The sequence below is a fragment of the Denticeps clupeoides genome, chromosome 13, assembly GCF_900700375.1.
Source record: "Denticeps clupeoides chromosome 13, fDenClu1.1, whole genome shotgun sequence".
NCBI classification, from domain to species: Eukaryota; Metazoa; Chordata; class Actinopteri; order Clupeiformes; family Denticipitidae; genus Denticeps; species Denticeps clupeoides.
Genome location: NC_041719.1, coordinates 19,118,798 through 19,135,485, shown reverse-complemented (window position 1 = coordinate 19,135,485; position 16,688 = coordinate 19,118,798). Strand labels below are relative to the sequence as shown.

Genomic DNA, 16,688 nt, shown 5'->3' with positions numbered 1-16,688 from the left:
TTCCAATGATCATTTATTTTTCTTTAAAAATGTTTTCCCATTTAAAGTTTTTGTAGGATAAGCAAAGTCAGTTCTAAATGATCCTAAACATTTGAACAGTAGTTTATATATCTCTATTCTTTAATGTATATTTGAATTTTCTTGGTTAATTTAGATTGGATTTTACAATATATGTGGCCATTTCCTCTAACCACACAGTTTTTTTTTCATTTGACATGGTTACCAGGAATGTATGGCAACGTATGGAATGTCATTAGTTACTATTTTCCCCATAGGAGAATGATTGTACTTTTATGAATGAGCATGCATGTGTTCTGTAGGTTTCTTAAAAATCTTGCTTTCAGCACCACAAAGAAGAAAAGAAATATTGATCTGTTTGACATTTGACCTGGCACTTCAATGACTCAGTCTCTAATAGTGAAATTGGCAGTAATGCCCTGAGGGCTAATGGGTGAAAAGAGGAGCCACAGCAAAGTGTATTATGGGCCACTCATTATTTGCTGGAGTCTTTGTTCCTTTCAGTGTACATCTTTAATTAGGTTAATGTAAAGACTGGCGAGAAGAAGGAGCTTAGAGGGGTCTCTGTATACTGATGTTTTTGACATCATTTATCCCTGCAGTGACTACATGCTGTATGCTAATTCAGTTTGTACTGTACTTTCTGGTGTGAAAAACAGATGGACCTGTGTCATCACTGGTGTGACCTGTCAAAATACTCTGGTTTAAATACTATTTACTACAAAAAGTGAAATGTGAAAGTGATTAATTGTCACGTGTGAAACACTACAGCACAGCACACAGTAACACGGTGTGTATTTAACCAATCACCCTCAATGAGATGTGGGCAGCCATGACAGGCGCCCGGGGACCAGTGTGTATGGATGGTACCTTGATCAAGGGAACCTCTTAATCAATTTGAACCTGCAACCTTTTGATTGTGGGTCCACTTCCTTACCTGCTAGATCACCACTTCCCTACTGCAAGACCTTACACATGCATAGGGAGCTTGGTATTTTCTGACAAACTAAAAGCAGTATATGAAGCATGTACACTATTGCAGAAAGATTCTCATATAATTTGATTTCTGGGATATGGGACCTGTGGAATATTACCACAGAGAAGACAGTCAGTCTGACGCCCGGAAGAGCTTTAAAGGCCGATTCATTCGGGGAGGCTTCAGAGGCCATCAGAGAGGCTTGTGTTTATGTGACAGTAGGACAGCAGAGAGCAGTGTGCAATATTAATTGTCCAGATTGAAGAGCACTAAAAGATTATCAAAATATGAGGACTTTATTGCTGGATTTTTAGAAAATGCTGGCAGCTTTGTTTAGCTCTGGGTGAATTGGGGAGTAAAAAAAAGGAGCTATACCAACTATAACAAGCAGCATTTACTAGATCATGCTTTCATTTATGATAATGTGGATGTATTTCTCATCAAAATATACAGAAGGCATCATGCCCTGTACACCATATTTAGTCAAAAGAGGGTCTGGGGAGGTAATACGTTTATTTGCAAAGATAATGTGCTTCATATTTTGTGTCCTCCCAAGATTGGTTACTTTCAAGGATTTTGCTCAGGCATAAGGCAATGCAAATATGAGAGATTTACTTGTCAAAAGTGCAACACAAGGAACCAAATGTGAGATTTAGAATGAGAGTTAAAGTATAATGTAAGAATGCCCTATTTGATATATTGGTGTTATCTGGACATTTTTGACATTCAGGATGTTACACGTTGTTGTTCTTGAAATCCTGCATCTCATCACTAATGAAAATTATAACTGATTAAAATAACTGATTAACACCAAGGCAAGTATTTACTTTGCATTATTTAAATCTACCACATATCTGTCACTCTTTATCAGTATAAATTACTGTTTTGTACATATAGTAAATATACAGAAAATAATCAGACTATTCAGTTTATGAAGTTGATATTTAATAAATAAAAAAAATAGAATTGAGGATATCCTGTACTTATTTATTTTATATGGATAAGAATTTTGAAGATTTTGCTATTTCCCTCTCTCACTGCCATCCATTTCACTTTAGGTACCAGCTTCCTCCTTCTCTAACTCTTTTTCTCCATCTTATTAAATTAAACATTCCAGGAAAAGGATTTGCTGTGTCTGGCCTTCACTGATTAGCATTACTTGCTTAAGTCAGAGCAGCAGGGAATATTTGTAACTCTATGTAATAAACTGCATAAAACCTAACATGCCCACCACATGTCAAATGATTGGATACAAAATAAACCATGGTGGACTTGATATGATGTCATGTGAGAAATGGCCCAGATTTTCCCCAAGCCACATGGAGTCATGTTTGAAGGAAGCATGATCAAATCTTCTAACATGAAGATCATAGGGCAACACAAACCTGTACATTTTCACAAAACATATTATATTTAAACTAAAATGCATAGTCAATCGTTTAATGTACATTTTTGCTCATTTCTCTACTAAAAGGGTATTATTCTTAAAAAAGTTTGCCATAATAAAAATAATTCCATAATAATGGAACAATATAATGCATTGTTCCATTTTTATTATGAAAGTGAAGTGATTGTCATTGTGATACACTGCAGCACAGCACATGGTGACACAACAGAAGATGTATTGTTCCATTTTGATTATGAAAGTGAAAGTGACGTGATTGTCATTGTGATACACTGCAGCACAGCACATGGTGACACAACAAAATGTGTCCTCTGCTTTTAACCACCACCCTTGGTGAGCGGTGGGCAGCCATGACAGGTGATCTGCCATGACAGGCGCCGGGGAGCAGTGTGGGAGGACGGTGCTGTGCTCAGTGGCACCTCAGTGGTATCTTGATAGCTCGGGATTCGAACCGTCAACCTTCTAATTACGGGGCCGCTTCCTTAACCGCTAGGCCAACCACTTATTTTTTAATCAAACCGGATCCATATGCGGTACCAAACATAGATTAACAGGGCTTTAGTTCAATAATTGTGATAAGTGAATCAATAAACATGATATTCTCAGCACTCCCCATGCATTATGTCTTACATATTTTTTGGAAATACTAACATGCCTCTTCATAAACTTCTTTTTTTGGAGTAATGCAAAGTCTTCTCCCTCCTCTGAATAATGCAGTCCTTCATCGCCCCCTTAATCACCTGGAGGGCAAAGACAGAAGCAGAGAAGGACAGAGAGAGAGAGACAGGTTATTGAGAAAGATTGTTTCATTTGTGGAAGAAAATTTTAAACAAAAGCAGTTGCAGGTCATCAAGTCTTGTGTCTTTTAGACCTTTATAAACCGATTGACCGATACAACAGCAAAGAAAAATGGTGAATTACAAGGAATGCATAGTAATAATACAAGGATACAGGCAAAAACATGGTAATTTTCATTTAGTTCATTTAAACACAGTCAAGAAAATATTTATTTCTGGGATTTTCTAGGAATTATGTCTGTGTGAGGAGCAGCCTAAGACACAATTACATTAAAAAGCACAAACATATACCAATAGACCTGTTGACCAGAACTGACATCCCTGTTTAAGGTTTTGGAAGTTTGGTATAATTTTAATCTAGCGCCACCAGATTTAGTTTCCAAATTAGTGGAAGGTCTTTTATTGAATGAATGAAACAAGCAGATGGATGATGACTTCTGCACAGAATATAAAAAAAAAAGAACCAACTCATTCCTGTCACAACAAAAGGTTGGATGAAAGCAGGGAGTTTGCTCTGGGTTGTTCTGGGTCTAGAGCTATATCAAATAAGAACTTTAAGTGTCTTTTAGTTTCTCAAAAAAGGTTATTCCAAAGGCAACTGGACTTGCTTTGTTTACTTGACAACATTTCTTGAGACTCGAGAAAACCCTCTGGAATGGAAGAGCAAAATGTTGTCAAGGAACCAAAATGAGTCCAGTTGCAATTGGAATAACCTTTTTTGAGATAACCATGACCTGGATGACTGAGAACCTGAGATAATTCTTTCCATTCATTTGTATACAGTGTTTCCCAGCTGTCTTAGATAGTCTGAAAGCCTGAAATCTGATGCCATACTGCCATCTGCTGGAAATTTAAAAGAGTAACATTTAATAGAACAGAATCTTTTTAACCAGTATTTTTCATGTATGTTCAAGTTTTTGTCATTGTGATACACAGTAGATGGTTCGTTGCTCAAGGGGACCTCAGTTAAACCATGTTAGTTCAGTATTTGAGTCCACTTCCTCCTTTGCTCGTACTTTCTCAAAATGTAAATACAGTGGCCAGAGGTCTATCTGCAGCCTCTGGCCACTGTTTCACACACTGGCTTCACTGGGCCTCCTGAACTGTGTTCCAGTTCTTCATCAAGATGTACTGACCCAGTGGGATACTACCCACAAATGAAGGAGGTACTTTTTCACCACCCAGAGGACCAGCCAGCACATATTTTTGTCATTAACATTTCAATTTAAGTGATAACTACATAATGTTGCTTAAGCAGCACAAAAACATAATCATCTCAAACATGGATTCTTTCTTTATGCAAGAAGCTCATTTCTGAATTTGGAATTTCAAACTTACTTTGAAATTGAACTTTAAAGGGAACATTCTGCATACAGAACAAGAGTAAATGGTCCTTTTGTGATTCTCTTAGTTCAGATAAAGTTCTTATTTGTACAGTGCATCCAGAAAGTATTCACAGCAAATTACTTTTACCACATTTTGTTAAATTACAGCCATTGTCCAAAATGGATGAAGCTCAAAATTGCTCTGATCATCCTTGAGATGTTTCTGCAGCTTAGTTGGTGACCACCTGTGGAAAAAGCTGATTTGGAAAGGCACACAGCTGTCTATATAAGGTTGACAGTTCATGTCAGAGCACAAACCAAGCATAAAGTCAAAGGAATTGTCCGTAGACCTCTGAGACATGATTGTCTCAAGGCTCAAATCTGGGGAAGGTTACAAAAAAATGAGGAGAGGACAGAGGAGAACCTTCTAGAAGGACAACCATTTCTGCAGCAATCCACTAATCACGTCTGTATTGTAGTGGCCAGACGGACGACACTCCAGGGTAAAAGGCACTTGGAGTCCTGAAGGACTCTCAGCCCATGCGAAACACAATTCTATGGTCTGAGACAAAGATTGAACTCTTTGGTGTGAATGCCAGGCTTCACATCACGTTTGGAGGAAACCAAACACCAGACCTGTTTTTTATTTTTAATAAATAAGTAAACCTTCATGTATTCATTGTGGGGGTTTCTGAGTGGAAAAAAAAGGTCTGTAACATACAACGTAGAAAATGTGATGCGCTGTGAAATATATAAATATTCAGTTTTTTTTCTAATTATGGGAGGAGATTTTAATATTGTTCTAAATAAAAATCCTTGACAGATGACCATCAAAAATATATCCAACAGGAATTGAACCAATTAAATTCAACTTTTTTATATTATGGATGTGTACAGGGAACAATTTCCAGGTGTTAGAAAATATTCTTGGGTTAATAAAGCTGCTTGTCTAGATTTGACTACTGGCTGATTTCAAACTCCTTGAGGCACAATGACATTTTTTTATTTTCATCCCTTTGAACTTACAGACCATGAAGCTACATCTACCTTCATTAAACTATCTGCAAATGACAATATATTTAATGGCTACTGGAAATTAAAAAACTCATATTTTTCTCTCATATTAAGAAGCTGTCTTCTTACTATTTCAATAAACAGAAAACTATTGGGACCTGTTTAAACTTGAGTCTGCCAGGTTTTTCTGAAATTTATTTAAAAAGAGAACAGTGGAAAAACAATATTTCATTTCGAAAATTGGATGCATTGGTTACTTGGTTTGTAATAATATCTCTAGGAATGAAAAATGAGCTGGCTGTTCAACTTGATAACCAAAAGGAATGTGAAGTGATTGTCACATGTGATAGACAGCAGTACAGCACATGGTACACACAGTGAAATTTGTCCTCTGCATTTAACCCATCACCCTGAGTGAGCAATGGGCAACCATGACAGGCGCCGGGGAGCAGTGTGTGGGGACGGTGCTTTGCTCAGTGGCACCTTGGTGGATTGGGATTCGAACCGGCAACCTTCTGATTATGGGGCCGCTTTCATAACTGCTAGGCCACCACTGCCCCTTGAGGATGGAGAACAAAGCATGGCCTATTTCATTCATTCATTCATTCATTCATTCATTCATTCATTCAGCAGGCAGGGTCTAAATAAATGGTTCGATTACACAAGACCCTAAACTGACCCTAAAATAAGCACAACATTGTACAGAATTTAAAGCAAACTATATAGTTCCAACCATTTCTGAATCTCCAATAATTTCCTTTATGAATAATTAAAATAAATTAACTAAAGTTTGTCAGTTTAACTAATGTTTGGCAAACATTAAACTGACAATCTGTCAGGGATCCAAAAGGGCAGCAAAGAATTGCTCGACTCACAAAAAACAGGGCACATGGACATTGTAATATTCGCAAAATCAGCTTTTTCAATTCAAATGGCTCCTCCATACACTATAATGAGTTTCTAATCACTTTTTAACTTGTTCACAAAGATAAGCATTTAATGTTGTTAGAGATGCAATTTTTGGTGGTGTAATTCTGCTCCACAGGCTTACAATAAACCTGCTTTGATCTCTTTAATACAGCTGTAGGAAAACTATACTTCCCTTCAACCTTGAAAAAGACTAATAACAATAATCCTGAATTATTCTGGAATTAAATTAACTTTTTATTTTCTTTCTCTGAAGTTATTGAACATATATTATATTTATCTCTTTTAGCTAAATCTTTTATCTAGTTTTGTTATGTAATGTAACTGAATATTTATTTTTGTTATTGTCTTGTCAATGTTCTTTTCTTTCTCCTTTCTTTCTTTCTTTCTTAAGCCTAATTTTTTTCCCTTCAGCCATTTTTCATTTTTTTCCCATGCTCCACCTGTAACATATGTATTCTCTGTCCCAGTGAGGTTCAGACTCCCCTGAGAGACTTTTGGCCACTGTGATTATTTTGTGTGGTGTTTTGTTTAATTTTATAATAAAATGTCACCATGTCATGTACATCTTCCCTCAGACGTGAAGATTATAGTCATGAGTCCATGTCACTGATGGTCACAGGGTAAAATGTACTATTCTGTTCAGTGTTTAGAGGTATAATACCTACCTCTATGTTATTGAGAGTGTTAAACTCCATGAGGCTGTAGAGCTGGTTAAATGCCTGGTTAGAATATTGGAAGTTGAATGTAGAGTATGGAGATGCAGGGTCATCAAATATGTCAAAGTCTGCAAACTCTTTCTCTTGTTGCGTTTGTCGTGGCACCCCTGTCAAGCAGGTTGTTAGCAAGAATTTACAGTTAAAATCAATTATCTATTTAATATATTGCTATTGCCAATGTTTGATCAGACTTGTCATCCTGGGCAGTAACACAACAGCTTTCAATATGAGTTTCAATATAAAATAACATTTTCTACAATTTTTTTACCTTTACATTTTTTTTCTTACTGTTTGATATTAAATCATACAAAACCCTTTCAGTTTTTGGCCTGTTCGGATTCCCAAAATAATTTCTATTTGCTAAATGTCAAATTATTTCTTTATTACTTCTTCAAAGTCAAAAATGTACTTACACTAAGGTTACTATATCTTTAAACTGTTTGGGAAAGCCCAGATGATGATGTCATGACTTTGGAAGTGTCTGATAGGTGAACTGACACCACTTGAGTTGATTGGAGGCACACATGTGGATGTATTTAAAGGCACACCTCAACACACTGCATCCTTTCAGGCCCAATGGGAAAGTCTAAAGAAATCATCTAAGACATCAGGAAGAGAATGGTGGACCTCCACAAGACTGGTTCATCATTGGGGGCAATTTCCAGATGCCTGAAGGTGCCACTTTCATCTGTTCAAACAGTTCTATGCAAGTATAAACAAGGGAATGGGAATGTCCAGCCATCATACCGCTCAGGAAGGAGAGTCCAAGAGATGAACGTGTTCTGGTGCGGAATGTGCGTATCACTCCCAGAACAAAAGAAAAAGACATTGTGAAGATGCTGGCTGAAGCTCGTAAAAGTGTATCACTATCCACAGTGAAACGAGTCCGGTACCAACATGCACTGAAAGGCTACTCAGCGAGGAAAAAGCCATTACTCCAAAAGTGACATTTGCAAATACACACAGGGACAAAGACCCTAATTTCTGGAGACATGTCCTGTGGTCTGACGAAACAAAAATGTAACTGTTCGGCCATAAAGACCATCGTCATACAGTACAGGCCAAAAGTTGGGACACGCCTTCTCATTCAAAAAAAGGCTGATCGAAAGAATGCAAAGCAGTAATCAGAGCAAATGGCGGCTATTTTGAAGAAACTAGAATATAAAACATGTTTTCAGTTATTTCACCTTTTTTTGTTAAGTACATAACTACACATGTGTTCATTCATAGTTTTGATGCCGCCAGTGGGAATCTACCAATGTGAAAATAAAGAAAACACATTGAATGAGAAGGTGTGTCCAAACTTTTGGCCTGTACTGTATATGGAGGAAAAAGGGGGGAAGCCTTCATGCCTGAGAACACCATCCCAACTGTGAAGTCTGGAGGTGGCAGCATCATGTTGTGGGGTGTTTTGCTGCAGGAGGGGCTGGTGCACTTCACAAAATATTTCTATATATTTCTATATAATATTTCTATATCTATATCTATAGAAATATTTCTATAGAAGTCGAACGAGAATTGCTGGTGTCTTCCTCTTGTAAATTGCTTTGGATAAAAGTGTCTGCTAAATAAAGTAAAGTAAAGTAAAGTAAAGTAAAATAGATGGCATCATGAAGAAAGAACAGTATGTTGAAATATTGAAGCAGCATCTCAAGACATCAGCCAGGAAGTTAAAGCTATTGCGCAAATGGGTGTTCCAAATGGACAATGACCCTAAGCATTCAGCAAAATTGGTTACAAAGTGGCTTATGGACAACAAAGTCAATGTTTTGCAGTGGCCATCACAAAGCCCTGATCTAAAGCCCATAGAAAATTTGTGGTCAGAGCTGAAATGACGTGTGAGAGCAAGGCGAGCAAGTTCTGTCAGAAGGAATGGGCCAAAATTCCGTTAAACTGTTGTGAGAAGCTTGTGGAAGGGAAACCAAAGCATTTGCGTCAAGTCATTCAGTTTACAGGCAATTCTACCAAATACTAAGCAAATGTATGCAACCTTATGACTTTAATGAATTCTCTCACACATTATTTGACATTTAGCAAATAGAAATTATTTTGGGACTCTGAACAGGCCTAAAACTGAAAGGGTTTTGTATGATTTAATATCAGACAGTATATATATATATATATATTTATATTTATACAGTGTATGTAAACTTTTGGTTTCAACTGAACTGACTGAACAACAGTCCGACTTGTGTTCTGTGATCTCACCAGGAGCCTTGAAGTTCCTGAAGTCAATGTTGGCTAAAACATAATGAATCACTGTGGGGCAGTTCTTGTCCTGTTCCTCAGATTTGAACACGTAGCACTCTTTAAGACCCTCACGGTCAAAAATTTTGGGGTCAATTCTGGGGAAGGGTAAGTTGTTCATACGTGCCCATTTTTCTGCCAATAGAAGCTCCTAGAACAGTCACGTCATAAGACTCATTCACAAAAACATAGCAAGAGAAAAAAATTCTAATATATACACAATGGTGGAAGAGCATTATGTTTATACTTATTATGTTTATACACTGTTGCATGGCAACCACAAGGCATCCCACTGTCATCAAACCTGCGGTGTGGTCTCTGTCTGTCTCTTTTCCTAGCCCACCAGATCTGCTTTGCATTATTTACAAAGATTCAACAAAGCACACGTGTCTGGAGTTTTATATAGTGTCAACTCTTAATTTTTACAATTTGTTTTACACTAGAGGGTTACATTTAATAAATGATCTTTCAGTGTTTTTCATTGCACACCTTGAATGGTGGACTTGAGTCACTGGGACGAGCAGAGAAGTCAAAGGATATGATGAGGTCAACTCCTCGTTGGGGTCTCAGGATAAGTGGATAGGGCAGATTAAATGTTAGGCCACTATCCACAACATGGATATTTTTGCTCTTCACATCCATAGGCTCGTAGATCCGATCAAATTCATCAAGGTCTAAAATGATCAGCCACAAAAATCCGCTATTAACTTAAAAGATCTGGTTTTGAATTTTTGCCATGTATTGTAAGCTTAATACTGAGAAAACCTCATCTTGTCATACCTGTGACAACAGGTCCTTCATCCTCTGCTCTTGTCTGGTACATGGGGCAAAGGGATAGGGACTGGTCGAGTTTAAGGCCCAGCATGAAGCTGTGCACCTTGCCTGCACGTCCCTCCCGGGAATTGAACACAGACTCGCCTACCAATGAGGTGAGCATGTACTCCTTCCAGCTGGCCTGGGCCCTGCGCTGGTGCTCCTCCTCTGCCTTGACATTCTCTGTGCCTGCTGCTTAAATCGGTTCAGTTCATCCAGTCAGTGTAAAAAACATTTGGCATACATAAACATTCGGTGCTCGTATATGTGTGTGTGTGTGTGTGTGTCTATATACACACACACACACACACACACACATATATAACTAGTTACATACAAAGAAAATCACATACATTGCTGTGGTTCCTCTTCAGTTTCAACGTCATCCCCAACTATTTGCTCCAGTTTTATATGTTCTGATAAAAATGTTTTAAAACACAAAGTTCACATACACAGATACATAAAATAAAAAAAACACAACACCTTAGCACACAATATTCAACTGTATCTTCCTCATGTATATGCAGGATTCAAATTTAAGATGATCTAGTTACATAATAATATACCACTAATGTACAAATATTTTGTTGCTGCTCGCCTTTTCTACTGCTCATGTCAAATTTGTCCTCCCCATGACAAGAATATATGAAAAGTTTTTAAATTAATACAACTGGGAACTAATGACACTGCAAAACAAAACAAAAAACCAGCAAAAAAAAAAATCTGTTCTAGTTTGTGAAAGAATGCTTCCACTGCCCTTTCACTCCTCTAGTTCATTTGCATTGGAAGTTCTGAGGTACTTTAAGAATTGTAAAGTAATTTTTTCTTACCAAGCTCTTCCTCCATAGTACTTCCTTCAGCATTTTCCTTTACATTCACAATACGGTTAAGGAGGATGGAGAAAGCACTTCCCCACACCCCTGTAAATATACAGATTCAAATGTTTCATGCTTTGCACTCACTGAACCATTTATACAATAACAAAATATGGTAGTTTTCATACCCATGAGGAAATGCAGAGGATTCTCCTCATAGTGCTTGACCACACAACCCATGAAGAATTTGCAACCAAACAACTCAGGAGGCATGAAGGTTCGATATTTAGCCATGCCAATCTCATAAGGGCTGAACTCCACCCAGTCTATAGAAGGTAAATGAATCCATAGGCATTTTGTTTAACACACAACCTAATGAAACTCACACCAACAGACAAAAAAAGAGCCTAAAAAAACACAACTACACTGAAAAGATGCAGTTATGACCTATGTATTAATGATACGCATGCACACCAATGGAGTAAATCCACCTCAGTAAAGACAACGATGTAGCACAGTTTTTCCAGAATCTGCATATGTGGCCAAAGCCACCATAGTAAACACACATGCTCCCCCCGAATCCTCCTTAGCCAGTCTGCAGAGCTGCCAGTTTGCAACAAGAAGGTGGAGTCAGTGAGAAAGCTAATTCACACATGGTCTTCAGCCAAGTTAATAAAATGAAATAAAGTGAAATCTATGGGCAGGCCGGATTAACCTTCAGGTAATTCTTTCGCAAGGTTGGAATCCCTGGAGCAAACTGGCAGTGTCAAGTAAACACAGTCAAGTGCAGACAACTTGTCAGCCGCTCATTTTGAAAAATGCAAATAATTGATTACACTTCTCTAGGAATGAATGAATAAATAAACGGATCGACGGCTGAGTGGATTAATTTTTCAAGACTCTACTATACTTTAGTTTCTGTATTTATAAAGTATAAACTGTGGATTAATACAAAAACATATTAACAACATCCATGCATCCTTTATCATAAAAGTTAGGACTTGCGACTGCACTGATTTGCATCTTCCACAGCTATAAACAAATAGAAACAAATGTGCAGTCATAGTTTCTTTCAGAACACAATCTAATGCAAATGCAAAACTGTTGCAAACATACACATTTTCACCAGATATACTTTTTTAGAACCTTTTGTAAGGGGTAATATTGGCTGATAGTAGCTTAGTGGGTAATACACTCATCTAAGAACCAGAAAACCACAAAGTCACAGGTTCAAAATCCACTTACTACCACTGTGTCACTGAGCAAGACTCTTAACTGTGTCTCCAGGAGGACTTTAACTTCGGGTTGTAATTCAATAATGGCATCTGTAAAATGACATAAATGTAAATGTGATTATGTTTAAATGTTTATTTACCTGCAAACATGAGCTCAGACACGTCTGGCTTGACATGCAGACAGGTGAAGAGAGGCAGGGGACTCTGACCCTCATTAACCTTCTCCTGCATGGAACTTAGTTTGCAGTCCATCCTCTATGAAAAGAATAGTTGAAAAGATTATTGTAGGAATGCTGTATGTGAATAGGGCAAATAATTAAAACATTAAAGCAATTAACATATTATATAACACAATTTTGTTCATTTCATCAGTGAGTTGTAACTGACAAATGTCCTGACTGTTGCTTAAGAATGCAATTTAAAAGAAATACATCATGTCTATGTAAGTGCATTTTTCATTAAATGATTTTAGTTTTATTGTACTTGCATATATATTGCCTATATATTTCCTATATATTAAAATAGGAGTCTCACCCCTGGAATGAGCATCTCCCCAATAATCATGCCAAAAATGTCAGCAAAGGTGACCGGCTGACCAGTCGCCTTCTTTCTCCAGAGGGCAGAGACACATCGGGTCATGTGGTGTGGATGGAGGAAGCGCAGGGGGTTGTTGCTTACTCTCTGCATCAGCTCATCCTTCATCTCCCCGGGACCACTCCTTGGGAACCCAGGGTGTGAATACAGCGTGGACATGCACCTGCGCCATGACAGCATCATAACACAAGCAGAATTTATGGACAGGCATTATGCAGCTGGCATATATTCTGTGTGTTGATAATATTGCCATACTGACCATGTGGATCCGGATAATCCCGCAACATACGTTGTGCAGTCAAGCACTCCAGAGTCATAAAGGGCTTTCATAACTCCAGAAAAACCAACCATTGCTCGGAACCCACCACCTGAGCCAACCACAGCTATTCTAGGTACCTGAACCCACACACACACACACATTTATAATCCATCAAAAAGGCCTCTGACTTTAAACATATTTCATTGCATTTAATGAATATCTCTTAAATATTGAAGCAATATATAAAAACAACTACGAGGTTTAGCAGCATTTCACATCCATGTTTCATGTCCAATGTTTTCTGAACTTTGAACATTCTATAATGTTCTAATGAAATGTTCTAATGTTTGTTAGTACCTTAACAGTCTAGTGGCATATTCTCCATACGTAGAGTTACATCCAAATCCTCCAATTAAGAATGTCATAATTTTTAAACATTGACTAAGCATATGAAATGGGAGTTTGGTCCTATTAGTAGGACCTCAGATAATAAATATACTATACAATGAAGTACACATTCAAGCACACACACACACACACACACACACACACACACACACATAAATCTCTGCACACACTTAATGGAATAGTAGTCCTTAATCTTTAATTTTAACCTCTTTGGGTGACGCAGGCATGTAACGGGCATCCTCCAAGTGGAGGAGTTTCTTGATGGCCAGCATAACTCTCTCCTGTCTCTTCTGCATAAAAATCTCCTCCTTGTCACAAAGTGCTGTGCCGAAGCGAAGATCAGTTGATGAACTAACAATAAAAAAATGAAATGTACAGTATACAGATTATTTTATTATTTAACTGTTGTACTGACACAACCTGATTTTTAGTTCTTTAAATCCGTCAGCAGGTCCACAAAAACAAAATGCATGTCAAAACTCACCATAATTCCAAAGTCATCTCTAGATATACCGTAGATCCCTGGTAAGACAGCAAATGTAAGAAAAAAAGCACCAATGCTGATGACCTCTGCATGTTAAAGAAACAGTGCAGTAGAATAGTTTCCACACCTTGCCGAGGCGTAATGGTACTACACGTGTTTGTCCAACCTTCATCTGGGAGATTTCATATGATGCTGTACCCAGTTTCTCATACATCAGGAAATTAGCATCCATCAGAGTGACCTGGTTTGCAGCCACATCCAACAGAAATGCAGTTAGTGTTAAAAGAATTGCTTTTGCAATGTGAATTAAAGTTTACCTCCAGCACATTATTCAGATTGGGATCCAAGATGAACTCAAAACTCTCATTCCAGATTGGATGAATGTTGTTGTTGATGTGACGTGTTCGTTTTCTGGACTCTGGAGTTGTGGAAACAAACAGCTCCACGTACGGGTCAGGAGTGTCCACTGTAACACCAGACAAATGTACACTGGCATTTCCTAACTATAATACATTAATGTATGTACAAGGAACAAAACCATACAGGAACTCACACAAATCACCCAAGGTTCCTTTAGTCACATTCGCCGCTCGTACCACTGTCACTTTAAACTTGTGTGAATTCTGAAGTTTCACCTGTTCCATTTCAGTGCATTAATATTTAGTCAAATGAACATGAAAAACAAAATGGATTCACATTTCAGTCATGTATGGTGGGCTGATGGATAAACTATAATTACAGGCCAGACGTTTCAAGTCAGATTTCATGATGTCTCTCTGCCACCCTCAAAATGTTATTCAGGGATGCAGATGAGGAACTACTTTTTAAAGAACAAACAGTACATGAGCAGTAAAACATTGATGCAAAGACAACTGGCTTACAGGGTGCAAATAACTAGTAGTCCATATATGAGATGAAGAAAAAAGTGACCAAGGCAACAGCGAAAATCGCAAAGAAATATAAATTCTGAATTTGTACAATGAGACACTGCATTTCAATGATAAGGCTTACCATGTAAGAATCTACGGAAGACATTTCTCTTTAGATGTCTGGCGCACTTTCAAAACTAGGAAGTCCAATGCATGCTGCAGGGTGTTGTCTGTCTACTAAATAATAAAAAAGCAGTTATATATAATCAAAGTTATATAAGAAATAACATACAAGATATAAATCTGTGTCATATAAAGTAGATGCAGTAAAAAAAAATCGCTATGTTTGGAACACAATAAAAAATGTCATAAATAAAATAACGAATTTAATGGTGCTGTAGTTGTAAAATGCTATTTCCACTCTTGCTTGCTTTTTACTAAGCAAACAAAGATTTCTGACTAAATTAAATTAATAAAATATGGTTACTGAATTAGAAAGAATGTTACCATAACCACAATACTCACTAAGAATGTTGTAAAACATCAACCTATTATATAGAATAATAATTTTCGAAGAAAAAAGAATCCTTGTAAATGGCTTACCTTAATGTAAAAATTCACATTTGTCTGGTGAAATGCAACAACTGCAGAAACAGAGGCTTCCTTCTTGCAAATGTGGCATAAAACAGTGTGCACCTTCCTGGTGATGCAAACTGACCTGAAGGAACTAGGCAACTTTGAATTTTATTTTACTATATGAAGACTAGCAAAAATCCAAATGGTAAAACTTTTTAAAATCATTTAATCAAGACAGAAAGGTCAAATTTTTGCTAAATTTTTTTTGCCTATACAGAAATTGAACAAATTTACTGCAAATACAAAAATATGTAGTGGTATGTACATAAAAGTTTGTAGTGGTGCTGTCCAAATTTAATGTGACTTCCATGAGCTTGAAGGACTGCATCCATGCGGTCTGGCAAGGATTCATACAATTTATTGATGAAGTCATCAGGAATAGCAAAGAAAGCAGTCTTGCATGCCTCCCCGAGTTCATCAATTTGGTTTCGTCTTCCATGCTTCCTCTTTCATCCTACCCCACACATGCTCAATTATGTTCATGTCTGGTGACTGAGCTGGCCAATCCTGGAGCATTTTGATCTTCTTCACCTTGAGAAACTTTGATGTGGAGATGGAAGTATGTGATGGAGCACCATTCTGCTGCAGAATTTGGCCTCTTTTATGGTTGTGAAAAGGTAGCTAAGATATCTTGGTATTTCAGACTATTGATGTTGCCTTCCAACCTGCAGATCTCTCACACACCCCCATACTGGATTTAACCCCAGACCATGATTTTTCTGCTACCAATGTTTTCTGGGTGAATCTCAGTAGGCTCCAGTAGATCTCCTGCAATATTTGCTGTGACTCTGGTGTAATTCAACAGATGATTCATCTGAAAAATCCACCTTTTGCCACTTTTCCAGCATCCATCCTTTTAGCAGGCTGTGGGCCTTGGCAAATGCCACATGGTTTTTCAATTGTCTTTTGTTTAGTGCTGGGCACTGATTCGACCATGGAGGCCATTTCGAGATCAGCAGTAGATCTGGTCTTCAGCCTCTTGATAATGAGCACTTTATTCTCAGGGTGAATCTTAAGGCATGTTTGCAGAGGTCAAGTTGCAGATGATGTGAAGGTCTAGTGTACTGGGGTTCTTTTTATACACACCTGAGACCTAATTGATCCATTATTAGTCACAGGTGACGTTCATATGACAAAGTGACAACAC

The 16,688-nt window shown here is 37.6% G+C and overlaps 1 protein-coding gene across 4 annotated transcripts; it reads right to left on the bottom strand.

The window, feature by feature from the left end:
• Positions 1-2,794: 2,794 nt before the first annotated feature.
• LOC114801841 (cytosolic phospholipase A2-like) lies at positions 2,795-15,585 on the bottom strand. Of its 4 annotated transcripts, none has more exons than XM_029000242.1 (18): positions 15,509-15,585; positions 15,048-15,142; positions 14,590-14,671; positions 14,354-14,502; positions 14,164-14,277; positions 14,037-14,074; positions 13,759-13,903; positions 13,145-13,281; positions 12,826-13,048; positions 12,432-12,546; positions 11,245-11,382; positions 11,072-11,161; positions 10,595-10,657; positions 10,209-10,436; positions 9,918-10,102; positions 9,390-9,579; positions 7,131-7,288; positions 2,795-3,139 (listed from the first exon to the last, which is right to left on the bottom strand). In XM_029000242.1, exons 2-18 carry the CDS (start codon positions 15,069-15,071, stop codon positions 3,059-3,061), a joined length of 2,160 nt encoding a protein of 719 aa, XP_028856075.1. In that variant the 5' UTR covers positions 15,072-15,142; positions 15,509-15,585; the 3' UTR covers positions 2,795-3,058. The 4 variants fall into 4 exon arrangements, with proteins under 4 accessions (XP_028856075.1, XP_028856078.1, XP_028856076.1 ...); XM_029000245.1 differs by having other exon boundaries at positions 10,209-10,433; XM_029000243.1 differs by having other exon boundaries at positions 15,048-15,139; positions 15,509-15,564.
• Between the last annotated feature and the right edge of the window lie 1,103 nt (positions 15,586-16,688).